The sequence below is a fragment of the Cervus canadensis genome, chromosome 1 (genome assembly GCF_019320065.1).
Source record: "Cervus canadensis isolate Bull #8, Minnesota chromosome 1, ASM1932006v1, whole genome shotgun sequence".
NCBI classification, from domain to species: domain Eukaryota; kingdom Metazoa; phylum Chordata; class Mammalia; order Artiodactyla; family Cervidae; genus Cervus; species Cervus canadensis.
The window spans coordinates 115,634,034-115,652,954 of NC_057386.1; the positions used below are offsets into that span (position 1 = coordinate 115,634,034).

General features: G+C 43.6%; 1 protein-coding gene across 2 annotated transcripts in view; it reads right to left on the minus strand.

Annotated features, from left to right (window-relative positions):
• SART3 (spliceosome associated factor 3, U4/U6 recycling protein) overlaps nucleotides 1-18,921 on the minus strand; it is a 39,418-nt gene that overhangs the window by 14,092 nt on the left and 6,405 nt on the right. The window contains exons 2-11 of one of the 2 annotated variants that reach the window (XM_043438281.1): nucleotides 15,872-15,998; nucleotides 14,471-14,575; nucleotides 12,355-12,539; nucleotides 11,012-11,063; nucleotides 9,628-9,752; nucleotides 2,668-2,823; nucleotides 1,837-1,975; nucleotides 1,252-1,359; nucleotides 487-564; nucleotides 84-142 (exon numbers count right to left, since the gene is read on the minus strand). In XM_043438281.1, coding sequence (XP_043294216.1) covers nucleotides 84-142; nucleotides 487-564; nucleotides 1,252-1,359; nucleotides 1,837-1,975; nucleotides 2,668-2,823; nucleotides 9,628-9,752; nucleotides 11,012-11,063; nucleotides 12,355-12,539; nucleotides 14,471-14,575; nucleotides 15,872-15,998 — 1,134 coding nt within the window. Of the gene's footprint in view, nucleotides 1-83; nucleotides 143-486; nucleotides 565-1,251; nucleotides 1,360-1,836; nucleotides 1,976-2,667; nucleotides 2,824-9,627; nucleotides 9,753-11,011; nucleotides 11,118-12,354; nucleotides 12,540-14,470; nucleotides 14,576-15,871; nucleotides 15,999-18,921 lie in introns of both variants that reach the window. The other variant, XM_043438271.1, reaches the window with a different exon arrangement.

Genomic DNA, 18,921 nt, shown 5'->3' on the forward strand with positions numbered 1-18,921 from the left:
CCCCGACTCAGCTTCAGCCACGCTATCAGACAAAGGTCCCGCAAAGGTGGGTGAAACTGACAGGTCTGTTAAAAAACATTTACCTCAATCCGAGCCCAGTTCTGCATGATCAGGCAGCTTGGATCTCCACTTTCATTGAAACCTTGAAGAAGAGTAGTAGACAAAATTAGAAAGTAACTGAGGGACTTCCCTGCTGGTCCAGTGGTTATGACTCCATCTTGCAATGCAGGGCACATGGGTTCGATCCCTGGTCGGAGAACTAAGATCCCACATGCTTCAGGGCATCTAAGCCCGAGGTCCACAACTAGAGTCTGTTGTGGACTCCACACGTCAAGCAACACATCGTGTTGCAACTAAGATCTGACACAGGCAAATGAATGAATATTAAAAGCAAAGAGATAGCAGAGAGGCAAACCACCTTTGACTGAAAAGGCCCCAGGACCAGAAGAGGAAGCACAAGCAGGCGGGGCAGGAGGGCACACTTACGCTCCTCCACCTCCTGCTTCAGGTATTCCAGGGCGCGGGCGAACGCGGACCGCAGCTCCTCCAGCTCTTTACTCGAGTCTGTGAGAAAGCGCAGAGCAGGTTCGACTCTTGGACACCACATACCATGTCTTCTAAGTTCTGTGCAATCCCACACTGACAACCCCGGGGCTCTCACTGGGGACGCTGAATATAACACCGCCAGTTCCTGCCCTGATCACACACAGGAGGGGAGGCAGACCCAGGACAGAGCCCATCACCGACAGGCCAAGGACAGAGGGGTCAGGGGGCCAGGTGGGGCCACAGCGGAGGGGTGCTCCCCAAACCAGCAGAACAGCCAAAATCCACCTGCAGGCGTAAGCAAGCACCAGTGCGGCGGGGGTAGGAGCATGGCGGTGCTCTGGTTGCTCTTTATTTATTTTTTGGGGAGGGAGGAAGGCAGGGGATCCCATGGAGGTGGAGGTTCAACAACTCAGAGGGAACACAGCAGTCCCACGTAAAGAACTATTCAGGACCCACAGAAGGCAGAGAAGGGAGAAATGAGACTGAAGAGGTTGGCGGGAGCCAGCGTGAAAGGCAAGGACCATTACTCTCTCCCTCTAGGGCCCATGGCGGGGCTCACTACAGACTGAAACAGCTACAATTCCTACCAGCGGCCGGTCTACATCGCTTGCCCCATCGTGAGGTATTTGGGCCACTGCCCCATCCCAGCAAAGGACACGCTAAGGAACCGTTCAGTTCTGACAGGAAACACGGGAACTTCAGTACCTTGTTTGAAGTCAACCCTTCTCCTCAGGTAATCAAGGTATGCCTGCCAGATCTCCACATAGTCGGTGGCCTGAATGAAGCCAGCGCTGAGAGCTTTCTCAAAGGTCACTAGAGTTGAAGAAAAAGCCAGGATTTGTTATCAATTCAAAAAGAAGCTAATATAAAATTATCGAGAGCATTATAAAAACCTCTTATAAAACACTATATGGCTAACAGTAATAATGGGATGCAACCAAGTGAAATGAGCTAGAGAAATATTCAAAAGAAGGGCTACCACAGCGGTGCACAAACTTGTTCTTTCTGGAAAGGGCAAGCCCCACAGGCGCCTGCACTAAAGTGCTCCAGGTCAACCGAGGGGAGGGAAAGACCACGACTCCAGAGACACCATGACCAGTGAAGCACAGAGAGGTTTTAGGAGGTCAAAACTACAACTAGTTTCTCTCTCACTTAGAGCCCCTTTTGTCACTAACACCAAATATTCCAAAATGACCCCTGGGGAAGGCTGATTTAATGACTCTGTCACAGCCCAATGTTCCTGACTTGGGACAAAAAGCTTAGACATCTTCCCACAAAAACAATCCGCACCCGAAATCACTCGGTGTTCAACTCCATGTCTTTCCATGGCCAGGAGGTATCGACTCCACAGGGCAACCGTCCACGGGCAGTTTCTAACAGCGCGACTGTGTACAGACAAAACCAAATCCTTTACTTTCAGCTGCCGATCCTATGATAAAGAATGCCAGGGTCAGGAGAGAAATTTTCATTAAGACGTCACCATTCAAGAGACATTCTCAGCAAAGCCAACCAACAAAAAAAATTTCCTTAAGATGACTGATGTCTTCAACAAAGAAATCGCCAAGGGTTTGAGGGGAGAAGAGAGAGGTAGAGGAAAACCTACAGATCAAAGAGCTTTAAGAGACATCAGCCAATCCTAACGTATGGACTTAGCCGAGATCCTGATTCAAACCTCGTATGCACGTGTACTGAAACGGTTACCGTCAAAATGGGATCTCTGGATTTGCTTCAGAATAACAGGGAAGGGGGGAATAGGTAAGGAAACAGATAAAACTAGTTAAGATTATAGATCAAACTAGACTAGTGCCATTAGTTAAGTGTTGAAGCTGGGTGATGGGTACTTGTCATTTCATTTTACTAATCTCTCTATATTTATGTATTTAATTTTTCCATAATAACATGTTAAAAAAAAATCAATCTGTCATAAAGTCCTTGATAGTAAGACTATGCCAAATTTTTTTCACAGTTAGTGATCAGTTTAAAATAAAACATGAGAAGACTTCCTTAGTGAATCAAGCAGAGAGGAGCAGCACACCGCCAACTCCTGGCACTCTTTCTGATTTTAAATAGAACCTAAATTGGTAAAAATAAAGTGAGATTAGAACAGGTAGGTTATCTTACTAGGTACTGACTGTAACGGATCCATAAGTCTGGAACAAGGCAGTTCTCAACCAGGGCGCGCTCAAAGATCAACTGAATGCGGGCGGGGTCGCCAATTTTCATCTCAAAATCGATGTATGCTTGATACTCGGCCAGCCTGGGCGCTTCAGCTTGCAGCTGGGGCAAAAGAGAATGGCAGTGAAGTTGCAATGGGCTACACGACACCATCGGAGGGCACACAATGTCCCTAGTAAACCGTGGCGAGAATGGCCACAGCAAGATAAGGATCACCGGTCCCCACTCTCAGAGCCTCTGCACATCGGATCTACAAGTCTGACGGAGAGAATGAGTCCAAAGTGCCACCTCATGGCAAGAGTTACAGAGGCTCCATAATTCCTCTTCTAAATCCATTCCTAGATCACAGAGAATTGAAACCACCCATCAACCAGGAACTGCATGAAAGAGACACCTGGCCAATGACCACTGCTAGCCATCTTCTGAAACAGAGAGCACTTTCTTGGCCTACTGAGTGGGGTGAATGCAACCACACCAGAGTGACTTGGGGCCCTGTGTCATTTCACATTTGTCATTCCAAGTATCAGCTCCTGCCAGAGTACAGGTACACGCAGGAGACAGAAGAGGCTATATATGATCACTGTGTACTGATCCAAAGACATTTTTAGACAAAATCCTCTTATTCACTTTATTCTCTCCTCAGCCACTCTCTGCTGATGGTCAAAACAAAACAACTGGCCAAGGATTTCATGAATGAGGCTTTGTGAAATATAGTGGTGGTGTGTTAGTCGCTCACTTAGGTCCAACTCTTTGCAAACTCCATGGACTGTAGCCTACCAGGCTCCTCTGTCCATGGAATTCTCCAGGCAAGAATACTAAAATGGGTTGCCAATCCCTTCTCCTGGGGATCTTCCTGACCCAGGGATCGAACCCAGGTCTCCTGCATTGCAGGAAGATTCTTTACTATCTGAGCCACCAGAGAAGCCCCCTGTGAAATACAACTAAATACCAATCGTTCACATGTGAAAAAGAGAGTGCTCATTCAGGCCAGCAAGAGAGCACACATGCTCTGCTTTTAGAAAGAAGATGGAGAGGCTCAGTTCCTACTAGATAACGACAAAATCAGTCCCAGACACACTGTGCCAATGAAGACGGCAGAAAATACTAGATTAAATACTAAAGGAAAAAAAAACCTTGCAAATCAACCAACTGGGAAAGAAACAAGAAAGACCACAAACGAAATCTAAATGAAGGTGGTTAAGCTAAGAGAAGGCTAGCTTTTGCCAGTTGAAGAGATAATATTAAGAATTTGATCTTTACAACAATCCCAGGAGGCAATTATCATTTCAATCCCATCTGACATTTGAGGAAACCAAGTCACAGGAGTAAAGTCCTAGCCCAGAGCTAAAAGCTGTGTTCTCACTCACCAGCCCATTAAAGATACCAAAAACAGAGCCAAGAAATCCAACAAACCGTAAGCAGGATAAATACAAAGAAATCCACACACCTGGCCCTACTGTAACCAAACTGCCAGACATCAAACCAAACCAATGACATCCTGGGACTTGACTGGTGGTTCAGCGGTTAGGACACTGCTCTTCAAATGCAGGGAAAGAGGGTTTGATCCCTGGTCAGGGAACCAGAATCCTACATGTGCAGCCAAAAAAGAGAGAAATAAAACAAAAACAAACAAAAGACAATGACATCTTAAAACTGGCCAGAGAACAAACAAGAATTTCCTTTCAAGAAGCAAGAGTTAAGACAGTTGACTTCTCAGCAGCACAACAGAAGCCAGAAAGATGTATTTAACTGCTCAGAGAACAGAACTGTCAGCCTAGAATTCTATATCCTGAGAAATTAACTCTCAAGGAGAACAAAGACCTCTTAAATAAAAACAGAAAATGTGTTACAAGCAAATATCCAAGCACATGTCACTAAAGGGTGGACTTGAAGCAAAGGAAAAGTGACTCCAAGTAAAAGATCTAGGATGTGGTAAGAGGAAGCAAAGAAAGTGGGAAATGTATGCAGTAAATGTAACCACACAGGTGCTGCAAAACGCAGCATTAACAGTGACTTGTGGGTCAACTAAAAGTTAAGACACGAGAAAACAAAAGCATAAGTCTGAGGAGTCGTAAATGAAATAAATATTCTAAGACCAAGAAAAGGGAATAAAGGCCATTTATAAATAATACTGTGTGTGTATTATTGTCAACACAGAAAATTCCCCCAAATCTATACATTACCAGTATTAATAAGGATTGAACAAGTTTGATTAAAATATCACTAAAAAATTTCATTTTATATACCAGGAACAGACAGCTAGAACAGAAAATCTTTAAAAAAGATATTGCTTACAACAGTATCAAAAACATTTAGAAATTACATCTAAAAATGTGTTCAAGGCACTGGGTAAATTTATAAGACCTCACAGAAAGATAAGACCTAAACAGCAGAGGCCTATACATTGTTCATGAACTAACACCAAAAAAAGATGGCCTTTTCATCACAGGGGACTGGGATGCAAAAGAAGTCAAGAGACACCTGGAGTAACAGGCAAGTTTGGCCTTGAAGTACAATGAAGCAAGGCAAAGGTTAACAGAGTTTTGCCAAGAGAATGCACCAGTCATAGCAAACACTCTTCCAACAACACAAGAGATGATTCTATACACATGAAATTCACCAAGTGGTCAATACCGAAATCAGATTGATTATATTCTTTGCAGCTGAAGATGGAGAAGCTCCATAGAGTCAGCAAAAACAAGACCTGGAGGTGACTTTGGCTCAGACCATGAGCTCCTTATTGCCAAATTCAGACTTAAATTGAAGAAAGTAGGAAAAACCACTAGGCCATTCAGGTATAACCTAAATCAAACCTCTATCCACAAGAAGTGACAAATAGGTTCAAGGGATCAGATCTGATAGACAGATTGCCTGAAGAACTATGGACAGAGGTTCGTAAAATTGTACAGGAGGCAGTGATCAAAACCATCCCCAAGAAAAAGAAAGGCAAAATGGTTCTCTGAAGAGGTCTTACAAATAGCAGAAAAAAGAAGAGAAGCAAAAGGCAAAGGAGAAAAGGAAAGATAAATCCATCTGAATGCAGAGTTCCAAAGAACAGCAAGGAGAGAAGAAAGCCTTCCTAAGTGAACAATGCAAAGAAAGAGAGGAAAACAAAAGAAGGAAAAGAGTAGAGATCTCTTCAAGAAAATCAGATACCAAAGGAACATTTCATGCAAAGATGGGCACAACAAAAAACTGTATGGACCGGACAGAAGCAAATGATATTAAGAAGAGGTGGCAAGAACTGTACAAAAAGGTCTTCATGACCCAGATAACCACAATGGTATGATCACTCGCCTAGAGCCAGATATCCTAGCGTGTGAAGTCAAGCAGGCCTTAGGAAGTATTACTACAAACAAACCTAGTGGAAGTGATGGAATTCCAGCTGAGCTACTTAAACTCCTAAAAGATGATGCTGTTTAAGTGCTGCACTCAATACGCCCAACATATCTGGAAAGCTCAGCAGTGGCCACGGGACTGGAAAAGGTCAGTTTTCATTTCAATCCCAAAGAAGAGCAATGCCAAAGAATGTTCCAACTACCACACAACTGCACTCATTTCACATGCTAGCAAGGTAATGCTAAAAATCCTTCAAGCGAGGCTTCAGTAGAACGTGAACTGTGAACTCCCAGATGTTCAAGCTGGATTTAGAAAAGGCAGAGGAGCCAGAGATCAAACTGCCAACATCTGCTGTATCATAGAAAAAACAAGAGAATTCCAGAAAAACATCTACTTCTGTTTCATTGACTATGCTAAAGCCTTTGACTGTGTGAACCACAACAAACTGTGGAAAATTCTTCAAGAGATGGGAATATCAGACCACCTTACCTGCCTCCTGAGAAACCTGGATGCAGGTCAAGAAGCAACAGTCAGAACCAGACATAGAACAACAAACTGGTTCAAAATTGGGAAAGGAGTACATCAAGGTTGTATATTGTCACCTTGTTTATTTAACGTATATGCAGAGTACATCATGCAGAATGCTGGACTAGAGAAATCGCAAGCTGGAGTCAAGACTGCCGGAAGAACTATCAGTTACCTCAGATATGCAGATAACACCACCCTAAAGGCAGAAAGCTAAGAGGAACTAAAGAGCCTTAACGAAGGTGAAAAGGAGAGTGAAAAGGCTGGCTTAAAACTCAACATTCAAAAAACTAAGATCATGGCATCCAGTCCCATCACTTCATGGCAAATAGATGGAGAAACAATGGAAACAGTGACAGACTTTATTTTCTTGGGTGCCAAAATCACTGCAAATGGTGACTACAGCCATGAAATTAAAAGACATTTGCCCCTTGAAAGAAAAGCTACGACAAACCTAGACAGCATATTAAAAAGCAGAGATATCACTTTGCTAACAAAGGTCCTTATAGTCAAAGCTATGGTTTTTCCAGTAGCTATAAACAGATGTGAGAGTTTTACCAGAAAGAAGGCTGAGCACCAAAGAATTGACGCTTTCAAACTGTGGTGCTGGAGAACCCTTGGACAGCAAGGAGATCAAACCAGTCTATCCTAAAAGAAATCAACCTTGAATATTCAATGGAAGGACTGATGCTGAAGCTCCAATACTTTGGCCACCTGATGCGAAGAACCGACTCATTGGAAACAATCCTGATGCTGGGAAAGACTGAAGGCAGGAGGAGAAGCAGGCAACAGAGGATGAGATGGTTGGATGGCACCATCAACTCAATGGACATAAGTCTATGCAAACCCCAGGGGATAGTGAAGGACAGGGAAGCCTAGCATGCTGCAGTCCATGGGGTCACAAAGAGTCAGACACGACTGAGTGACTAAACAACAACATACCATGTTCATAGATTGGAAGATTCAATATTTAAAAGATGCAAATTCTGCCCCAAATTGATCGACAGATTCAATGCAATTCCGATCAAAAATTCAAAGGAATCCCCTGGCATTCCAATGGTTAGGACTCTACGCTCTCACTGCCAAGGGTCCAAGTTCCATCCCTGGTCAGGGAACTAAGATCCTACATGCCGCATAGTGTGGACAAATTAAAAAAAAAAAAGTAACAATAATATTAAGTAGAACTTGAAAAACTGATCCTCATTCTTAACAGAAGCATTAACAGCTAAAGAAGGTCAAGGCCCTCTTGAAGAGGAACAGCATGGATGGGGCTCATGCTACCGAAGATCAAAACTTAATTATAAAACCACCACATCATTACAACAGTGTAACACAAACCAGTGGGGTGGAACAGAGTCCAGAAATAGAGCCATACAGAAATGGACACCTAATCCCTGACAGGCATGGGGCAACATGAGCGAGGGGCGGGGAGAATTATCAAAGTCAGCACTGAGCAACTGTTTCTCTACATGAAAAACAAAGTTAGCCCCCGCCTCAGACCAGCCCAAAGATCCATTCCCGATGAAAGCTGAAAAACAAACAACAAAATTATAAATTTTCAGAAGAAAAACAGAGCTAAGTCGATTGATTACTGACCCCAGAGTACAGAGAGAATTCTTAAGCACAAATCCTAGGGAAAGAATGATAAATCCAATTACATTAAAATTAAGAACCGTTCATTGGGCTTCCCTGGTGGCTCAGTGGTCAAGAATCCTCCTGCCAACGCAGGAGATGTGGGCTGGATCCCTGGTCCAGGAAGATCCCACAGGCCCAGGAGCAACTAAGCCTGTGCGACACTATGGAGCCTGCGCTCTGGAGCCCGGAGCCACAGCCACCGAGCCCACGTGCCGAGCGCCCGCGCTCCGCGACGAGAAGCCACCGCACCACAACGGAAGGGCAGCCCCACTCCCCGCAAGCAGAGAAGAGCCCACGCAGCAACAAAGACCCAGCACAGCCAAAAATAAGGAAAATTACTGGGGAAAAAAAAGAACCAGTCCTCAAAACATGCCACTGGGGAAAAATGGCAACGACAAGCCACCGGCTTGGGAGGGAGAAACTGCAACACATGCAACCAGAAGCATGAACTGAGACCCAGGACACCCAGACACCAGTGAGAAAAAACCTGACAAACCAAAAGAAAAACGAGCCAAAGATCCTAACAGCTACTGCAAAGATTTTTTTTTAAAAAAAGAAAAATCTGAGGTGTGAAAAGACAGCCAACTTCATTAGTAATGAAAGGGAAATGCAAATTAAAACTGTACTTTCAAATCCATGAGACTGGCTAAAATGTAAGTATGTCAATATCCCCGCTGGCAGGGCAATGAGAATGTAAGATACTGCCGGCAGAAGCAGCGACTGACAGCCTGGAAACAGTTCAGCTCCGCCTCAGGACCCAGCACTTCCTCCCACTGTGATATACATGTACCTCAGCAATTCCTACATATGTGCCTAAAGAAACTCTTTTTCACGTGTACCAAGAGGTACGTCTGAGAATCATCAGAACAATTCTCCTCCTCCTAGCAAAACACTGGATACAACCCAACTATCTATGAACGGGACAGTTTACACACAGACAACTTTACAGCAGTGAACACGAATGGACTGTAACTAATCAACATGAGCAAAACTCAAAGACATTTTGAACAAAAGAAAATATACAGCCTGATTCCACTGTATGAAAGCTCAAAAACAAGCAAAACTAAACAATACATTAAGGATACGTTCATAGGGTGTAAAACTATAAAGAAAAGCAAGGGGATGATGATCACAAAAGTCAGGAAAGTGATTACCTCTCGGGAGAGGGAGGAGGAAGCAATCGGAGAGGGGCACAGAGGAGACTTCTAAGGGACTGGCAATGCGCTATATCTTAACCTGGGTGGTGGGTACATGGATGTTCACTTTATTATCAGGATGTAAACTGAATGTACACATTTATCCACTCTACACATGTCATGATAAACAAAGATCCTGTTTTACTTGCAACTGTCGATCTGGGGAAAAGTTGGGAGAGAGACATTTAACGTAAAAGGGGCCAACACTCACCAGGGCTTCCTCATGGGGTTTGTATTTCTCCAGCTGCTGCAGTGCTTTGTTGTAGCTCTGAATTACCGACTCTGGAATTGGGTCTTCGGACCATTCCTCATACTCTGCAAACGTTGCTTCCATGTCTATTGAGAGATGGAGTCAGCCCTGTGGGCCTGGCCGTTGGGTTTCATCAACTCAAACACAGAGTAAACTCTGAGACAGGTGCCCCGGGCCCCTCCCGCATCTGTGGCATGGGCTCTTACTGACTGAACCCTGGGCTCTTCTGCTGAGCCCTGAATTGGCCCCAGACTCTGTCTTGAAGCGCCATCCTGGGCAGCCCTACCAGCTAATCCATCCACCAGAGTAAATGAAACTAACTAACAGCAAGGCTATAACCACACTTACCTACTGCTTCCTATGTTCTAATACTTCACATCCATTACCTCATTCAATCCTCACAATTCTGCAAGGGAGGGTCTACCGTGATTCCCACGTTGCAGTTGAGGAAACACAAGCAGAAGGTAACATCACCTGGCCACAGTCAAGGGCAGAGCGAGGCTCTGAACCCAGGCAGTCTTCTGGCTCAAGTTCATGCTCACTCACCACACTGCACTATCTCACACTGCTATGTGAGGTGAAATGTACAAGCCAGCTCCGCTCTGGCCTTTTCTGCTTGTCACCCAAGGGTTCACCTGGAGAGCCACTTTATAATTTGTCCAATCAAACCCAAATAAACCAGGAAGTAAAAAGAGAAGTAAAGCTGTTCAAGTAAAGTAAAGGGTTCAAGTAAAGTCGCTCGGAGGTTCCGAGGGTGTGTGGTGCATAACCGCATCCAGGGAACACACAAGACGGTGGCCTTGAACTCCTCCCACGCTTGGGAAAGTCCTCCTAGTGCTTCTTGCATTCAAAAGAGGTGGTTTGGCTTGCCAAAGTATGTTCACACAAAAAAGAATCTTTCCCAACCCCCCAAAAATTCAGACAGAGCTACTCCCACCAACTGTGCTCATGAGCCAAATCACCTCCACAGAAGTCCACATAAAATATCCACCCTGTAATAGAGATTTCTTCTGAAGAGAAATAGCTTATGACAGAACTCTTATTCAATGAAGTTTCCCCAGAAAACACAGGGGGTCAGTTTCCCTAGTCCTTTCAGAGACCCTGTCTCTGCCCACCCCTGCACTATGTCTTAACATAGGAAAACTGGGAGTCCCGCCTCTGACCCTCACCAACTCTCCTGAGCATTAACAATCCAAGATACATTTTTACCCAGGGCCTTGTCAACAGTGACACTGTCCAATGAGAAAACAAACGCCAGCCACGTTTGCCTCACGAGATGCTGGGAAAGGCCTAACCACGTGACATGCCCCAAAGCGCTGACTGCTGACGGGGCAGCTTCTCTTACCGTAGAGTGGGATCGCCAGCTGCCGCCGGAAGAGACTGTGGACTTTCTCCAGCTGTGAATCAAAGGTTTGTTCCCAGTCAGAAGGGGAAAGGAAGCCAGCCATGGGCTAAAGAAGCAAACCCGTAGTAAATGACAAACTTTGGTTCTGCCTACTGCAAAAAATATTTCAGCACATTTTTAGCTCACACACTAAAAAAAATTCATAGGCCCCCTTATACATGAAGTGTTATGCCAAACGTTCTAAGAGGCTCAAATGTCAATGTTATCTCTACCAAGTGACGATGATGGGGAAAGCAAGAAGGAATCTAAGAAATGGACCCCAATGACTATCATGAGATAGGACAGAGGCATCTCAAGTATCAAAGGATCGTGGCTTGCTTCAGGCTGGTTTTTAGGGCTGTCTGCAGCTATCAAGGGAGGAAGTCAGGAAAGACTCCTGGAGGAGCTGGCACTGGGGACATGTCTGCAGGCTCTCCGGAACTAATGAGACAGAAACAGACTCCCGGATGAATGCAGAGCATGAATCAAAGCACAGAGGCAGAAACTGCAGGAGGACTGAGGACAGCGTGGGACCAGAGTCCACGTGGGGTCACGGCTGACACGTGTCAGCCAGAGGCTCTGCCCCGGGCCTCAGTGAAGGTGGGGGACAGGCACCACCACACGTTCTTCAAGAGGGACTCGGTCCAGAAGGGCCTGGGCTCTTGAGATCATGATGATCTAAGTAACACAGGGCTCCACGGTGTACCAACAGTGTGGTCACACACGTAGTGGGAGAGACACTGGGAAGTGGACTCTAAAATTCTATAAATCAGAGTCTAGTCTAAAAAAATACAATTATGATGAGGTCAAATCTCTCATATTACTATGGGACACGCTCTATATATACAGCATACAAAGATAACCAAGTCACCCCTTCAAAATTATATATATATAATTTATATTTATATTAACATATTTATATTTTATTAACATAAATTGTATTTTTATATTACATTAGTAGATAACATGTATATATTAACATAACGTATATTTATATATTATACTAATATAATTTGTATATCATATTGATACATAATTTGGGGGGTGACTTGGTTATCCTTGTACATTCACCTGGAGTCATAACTAAAACAGCAGTATTTTTAAACACTACAAAAAGCTTGTTAGGGTCATCTGCTTTTTAGTCAAGGAAGACATTGCTACTATTCCACAAAGATACATGATTTTATTTACTTTACTGCCCACCCACTAAGGGATGGGCAAAGACCGCTTTGTTAACTGTGTTCTTCCAAGGCCACTAGCAAAGACTGGCAAGCGGCTGTGGAAGGCAGGCACTGGACACTCACCCGGGCGGCTTCCACGATGGCGCTTTCAAACTCCCGGTATGCCTCCCAGATGGCAAGTCCCTTGGTCATGTGTAAGCCGACGGACGAGAGGGCCCTCTCAAACACAGAGCGGACTTTCTCGAGGCCGCCTTTCTGACCAATCCCGCCGACTGAGTACTGGCCGTACTCTAGCCAAATGTTAGGACCTAAAAATGAGAAGTATATTCAGGATAGGAAATGCCCGAATGTCAAAACCTTTATTCTGACACAAACAGAAGAAATGAGCCCACTGAGAAAGTGCTCATTCATGGAGAAAGAGAATAGCATCACTGACAGGCATCCCAGGTTTCCTTTATCAACACTGCAGCCTGAGAAGAAAGTCTACCTGACATTCCTACAAAGTATCATCAGTGAGACCTGACTATGTAAACAGTACTTGCCAGGTGGTCATTTGTAATCTTATGACGGGTTATAAAGCTGATTTATTAAAATTGAAGGAACCCTTAACAGATTTCAATGAAAACAGTTAGAAATCTGAGTGAATTTTCAGAAAGACTGCAAAGTCTAGACTGTTCCAACTTTTAAATCTTGATTCATTTTTAAGCCTTCTGATTGAAATGAAAACAAAACAAAATTAAAAGTACCAATTCTATTACCAAAGATTTTAAATCTCTAAAACACAACAAAGAGACCTGGCTGTCTTGTTTCTTTCGCTCCTATATTCTCATTCCTACAGCTTTAAAACTAATGAATTAAACTCTTGATAAATACATTGTTTTTTTACCAAACACATTTTGCCTATTAAGTCACTTTTCAGAGATCTGAAAATAATTTGATGCTTATACACTAATCTTGGAAAATAAAAATTCTAAAAAGATCAAGCTAACGTGAGAATTCCTGAATGTTTTCCTGAGGCTTGCTTTTTCAATGAAATAAATCTATTTCAAAGAACTTAGCTAAAGTTTGTTAGCTGCTCTGTTTTCACTCACCAGTAGAGAGCTGCCACATGGGCTGCAAAATACAAAATGAAATGAACTAGCTCTCTGAAGCAGAATCCTCCCTTAGTGAGGGTTAGTCAGGTTTACCGAGGGGTCTACACTTCTTACAAGGGGAAATGCCCACAGCGGGAGTGAGGACAATTAGACAGGGAAAAGGGATATTTAATTAACAATGGGGAGTTTTTTAAATATTTTTTAAAAAAACATTTTGTCCACAGCACTGTCTGATACAGTCCTCAGTTCTGCAGAGAAAATATTTTAGAGACTTATACCATCAAACTGGATTTAAAGAGATAAAGCGTTCACACTTCCCTTCCACTGTTAAGACCAGCAGACAAGGCAGATCTCCATGGTGATGGAAGATTCTGTAGCTCAAGGCAGTGGTGAAATAAAATATCACAAAACTATTCGCACACGGTGTATGTACTAAGGTCCATTTCCTGTTGTTTGTACTACAGTCATGGGGCTTCCCTGGTGGCTCAGTGGAAAAGAATCTGCCTACAGTGCAGGAGACGCAGGTTCAATACCCAGGTTGGGAAGATCCCCTGGAGGAGGGCATAACAACCCACTCTAGTATTCTTGACTGGAGAATCCCATGGACAGGGGAGCCTGGTGGGCTACAGTCACAGGGTCGCAAAGAGTCGGACACGACTGAAGTGACTGAGCGCGCACATACTACAATCCTAAGATAGTGGGGGAAACTGGGTCAAGAAAGTACACAAGACCTCTCTGTACCATCTTCACAAACTCCTATAAATCCATAATAATTTCAAAATTTTTAAAGTTTTTTAGTATTGGGAGAAAACAAGCATCCTGCCCAAAGCTTCTGAAATTCCATTCAATATGTAAAAGGTAACCTTTAGTCACCTGGAAATATCAGCTAAGTTCTCCCAGGAGGTAAATGCTGGGGGCGAGTATATTCACCTCCTCCCTTCAACTGTTTCTTCCACATGTATTGTGAAAGCAAAAGACTCAACTGAAAACCACAGACAAGGATAATAATAACTGCACTCCCATCTTTCCCACTGCTGGTCAAAGGACTCTTCTGGGGGCAGCACCTCACAGTGTGATCCCAGCAGCCAAGAGGGACGCGAGGGGAGCCTGCCAGACACGCCTGGGCCAGCCCGAAGGGAACTCACAGATATAATCCTTCACCGCTCTCTCGAAGAGGTCGTACACGTGCTCCCGGTCCAGGCCGTCCATGGCCATGCTGATCTCATCGTGCAGCCACTCCAGCCAGAGCTCTGCAAGACACCGCGGGCTGCGTCACTGCCCGCCCCCGCCCCCGCGGCGGGCTGAGAGCAGGGGCCGCACCCCGAGCACACAAAGGTTTCATCTGCCTCATACAACCTGGCCCAGCTCACAGAAACTCAATTCTTACCACCTGCGCTAAGCACACACAAGGTTTAGTTCCCAAGTAAGATCAAATCACTGAGGTCATATCCCTACAGCCGCGGGGCACTTTATATTCTGCAAAGTACCTACACACTTTCTCCTTCAGTATCTATCACATTCCTGTGAGACAGGCAACAGTAACATTGGCAACAATGGCATCTATCAAAGCATTTACGACACGCAGAGCACGTGTTAAGCGTTGCACACAGGATGCCTCGTAGGCAGAAACTACTGTTATCGCCATCGTACTGCCGAGAAAACTGAGTCTTAGAATGATTATACAGTGTGCTTAATGGCACACAGCTAGAAAGACATCTGAAAGGCAATCAGATTTCAGCTTGTACACTCCGCAGTCATGCTTTGTGGGAGGGAGAGGGGGACAGATCTGGATCTAGGACCTGTGTTAACTCACTTGTCCCTAAAAGATCTATATTCATGGAGATTTAACTACAAAGATGCTTGGCGTAATCATGTTTCAAATAAGCACGTAAGTAGAAATAACTTAAATGCCCAACTACTGTGGAACAAATAAGGTATGTAACATTTAAATTAAAAATTGCTTATGAAAGTTTAGTTACACTACAGTTACAATTATCTGTTTCTGAGAAAACAGATTAAATACATAAATACCAGAATGGGAAACAGAAAGGGAACGGGGAAATTCTAATTACATACAAATATTTTATTGTAACATTACGACAAAGAAATCAAGATTTGAAATGTGACTCAGTGTTGCATGACCACAACTATGTTTAGCAAAAACCTAGAAGATGACAGGGCTTCCCTGGTGGCTCAGACGGTAAAGCGTCTGCCTGTAGTGGCAGAGACCCAGGTTCGATCCCTGGGTTGGGAAGATCCCCTGGAGAAGGAAATGGCAACCCACTCCAGTACTCTTGCCTGGAAAATTCCATGGAGCGAGGAGCCTGGTAGGCTACAGTCCATGGGGCCGTAAAGAGTCAGACACGACTGAGCAACTTCACAGAAGGTGATAAAATAAAGTCACTGACTCTGGATGGATTTTCTTCTTTCCACTACACTTATCTGTTCTGAGTTTTTTATAAGGAACATGTCCCACTTTCAGCACGGAAAAAAAGACTCTTCAATTCTCTGTGTTTATGAAAGCAGCTTGACTGCGGAAGCGCTACCTTCGGTCAAAGGGAAGATCTCGCTCATCTTCTGGCGCGCCATCCTCACTTTGGTCAGCTCCCCTTCCAGCCGGAGCAACCGGATCAGGTCCACGTGGCAGTTGTAGTCATAGACATTGATAGACAGCTGGAAGGAAAAGGAACACAGGTGGAGATTTAGAATGCGATCATCAAAATAACTCAGCTTCTGTCACCCCTGGTGAAAGCACACGCCTGCTACAAGCACAAAATATGTGTTTTCTGGAAGAGACACAAAAACAGCAAGGCAACATTTCCCTCAGGAAGATGGAGAAAAATATACAAGAGATTTTTTTTTTCTTTCTGACCACACCACTCGGCGTGTGTGATCTTACTTCCCTGACCAGGGATTGAACCTGGGCCCCTGGCAGAGTCCTAACCACTGGACCACCAGGAAATTTCTGAGAGACTTTTCACAATAAATCTAACATTCCTTCAAATCTGTTACAGGTCCTGTGAGAACACACTTGGTTCTCCCAGAAATACAGGAAACAGTCTAATGAAACAAACACAAAGTGTGACCTGAGGCAAGTCACTCACTTTTCTAAGCTTCCATTTTCTCATCTGTAAAATGGGATACACCACCAGATTATGAGAATTCTGAAAGGTAATTCAGTGTCACACTGTAGCACATGCCAGGGACATGTAAGTAAGAGCTCTTTTCTTTTACTGAACAAACAAATGAAAATGCCTACCAGGAGAAACAAGAATGGTGACAGACTGGTACCAGTCTGTGATACGGAGTGACAGGCACATTTTATTTTTATAGGTACAAAAAGATTTATTTCAAACTTTTCAAACTAAAAGTAAATAAATTAAGATCACTGCTTCCAAAGATACTTGACATCTGAAACAAAGGAAAACGAAAAGAATTTGTCACTAGCAGGCTTTTACTCTTGAAACAGTTAAAGGAACTTCTTCAAAGAGAAGGGAAATGATAAGAGAAATCTTGGTGTATCAGGAAGGAAGAAAGAGCAGAAATACAGGTAAGCACAACAGATGAGCCTTCTCTTCTTGACCCTTCTAAATTGTGTGCAGTGATGGAAACAATTTTAAGACTATCTGACACCCAAAACAAGGACATTAAAAAGGAAGAATGGTAAAGAGACCTAAATGGGAGGAATATTTCAACACTCCTCAGGGATCAAACACAGATACCATGTAAATCAAATACACTGAAATACTCAAAGCAACTACTAAGGAACTATGTAGAGCAAGACTCTAAAAATTGGTGAGCAACCAAGCTGGAATCCAAAGGATGTTCATGTAACCCATACAAAGGCGAAAAAAGAGAGACAGCAGACAGCAAACAAACAGGAAAGAATGAAATGTCAATATCAATAATTACCTTTAGCACCTGGTCTAAACATACTAATCAAAAGGCAGAGAATAGCAGAGTGAATAAAACACAACCTACCTGAATGCTAATTACAAGAAACTCACTTCAAATTCAAGGAGAAGGATAGGGGCCTTCCCTGGTGGCTCACTGGTTTAAAAAAAAAAAAAAAAAAATCCACCTGCCAATGCAGGAGACATGCGATCGAGCCCTGATCCGGGAAGATCCCACACGCTGCACAACAGCTAAGCCCGTTGCTGAGCCTGTGCTCCAGGGCCCGAGGAACCACAACTACGGAGCGCTCCTGCCGCAATTACTGAAACCCACGCGCCCCGGGCCTGTGTCCACAACAAGGAAGCCACCACACTGAGAACCCACACACCACAGCTGCAGAGCAGCCGCCACTCACACAACCAGAGAAAAGCCTGCAGAGCAACAAAGACGCAGCACAACCAAAAATAAACAAGCAAATAAAAGTATATACAAGGCAGAAGGACAGGGAAAGATCCAGCACGCAGCAGACAAAAAGAAGCAGAGGTGGCTATACTAGTATCATATCAAATAAACTTTAGAGCAAAGAAAATGATCAGAGAGAAAACAGGACATTATGTAATGATAAAAGGATCAACCCACCAGGAAGACAAAACAATCCTAAACGTGCAGGCACCAAACAACAGAATCTCAAAATAGATGAAGCAAAAACTGATACAGCTAAAAGAAGAAACAGACATATCCACAATTACACTGGGAATTTCAACAGCCCCCAATCAGAAACTAAAAGAACTATCAGATTATCAGCAAGGATATAAAAGAACTCAACAACACCACTAACCAACATGATCTAATTGCTATATAAAGAACACCCTACTCACAATAACAGAGTAACACAGTATTCTCAAGTGCCCAAGGAACATTCACTGGGACCATATCCTGGGCCATAAAACAAACCTCAACAAATTTTTAAAAAATTGAACCATATAGGGTATGTTTTCTGGTAAGAAGAAAAGCAAACTAGAAATCAATTACTGTAGAAATCAATCTGTCTAAACACTTGGAAATTAAGCAATAAAAAAATTTTTTTTTTTAATTTTTTGGCCACATCCTGCAGCATATGGGATCCTAGTTCCCAACCAGGGATTGAACTCGCAAACCCAGCACTGGAAGGCAGAATCTTGACCACTGGACCACCAGGAAGTCCCAAGCAATACACTTCTAAATAATCTATCGATCAAGGAGGAAATCTCAAAGAAAATTTAAAATACATAGAACTGAATGAAAATGAAAATACAGCAAATCAAAATAAGTAGACTGCAGCTAACACTCTGTGGAGAGGAAAACCTACAGAACTGAAGTCAACGTACGAAAAGAGTTACACGCCATGACTAAGTGGGAGCTACTCCAGGTATACAAGGCGAGTTCAGTCTTTAAAAATTAAGTCACTGTATTCCACTGTGTAACAAAGTAAAAAACAAAATTCATGACATCAATTAATACAGAAAACAACCATTCACAATAAAAACTCTCAGCAAGTCAGGATGCTATCAAAATTAAACTTTTTGCTCTGTAAAAGACTGTTGTGCTCACCTGTGCTCAGTCGCTAAGTCGTGTCCAATTCTTTCAACCCCATGGACTGTAGAGCCCGCCAGGCTCCTCTGTCCATCGGGTTTGCTAGGCAAGAATTGTGTCTCCTGCTCTG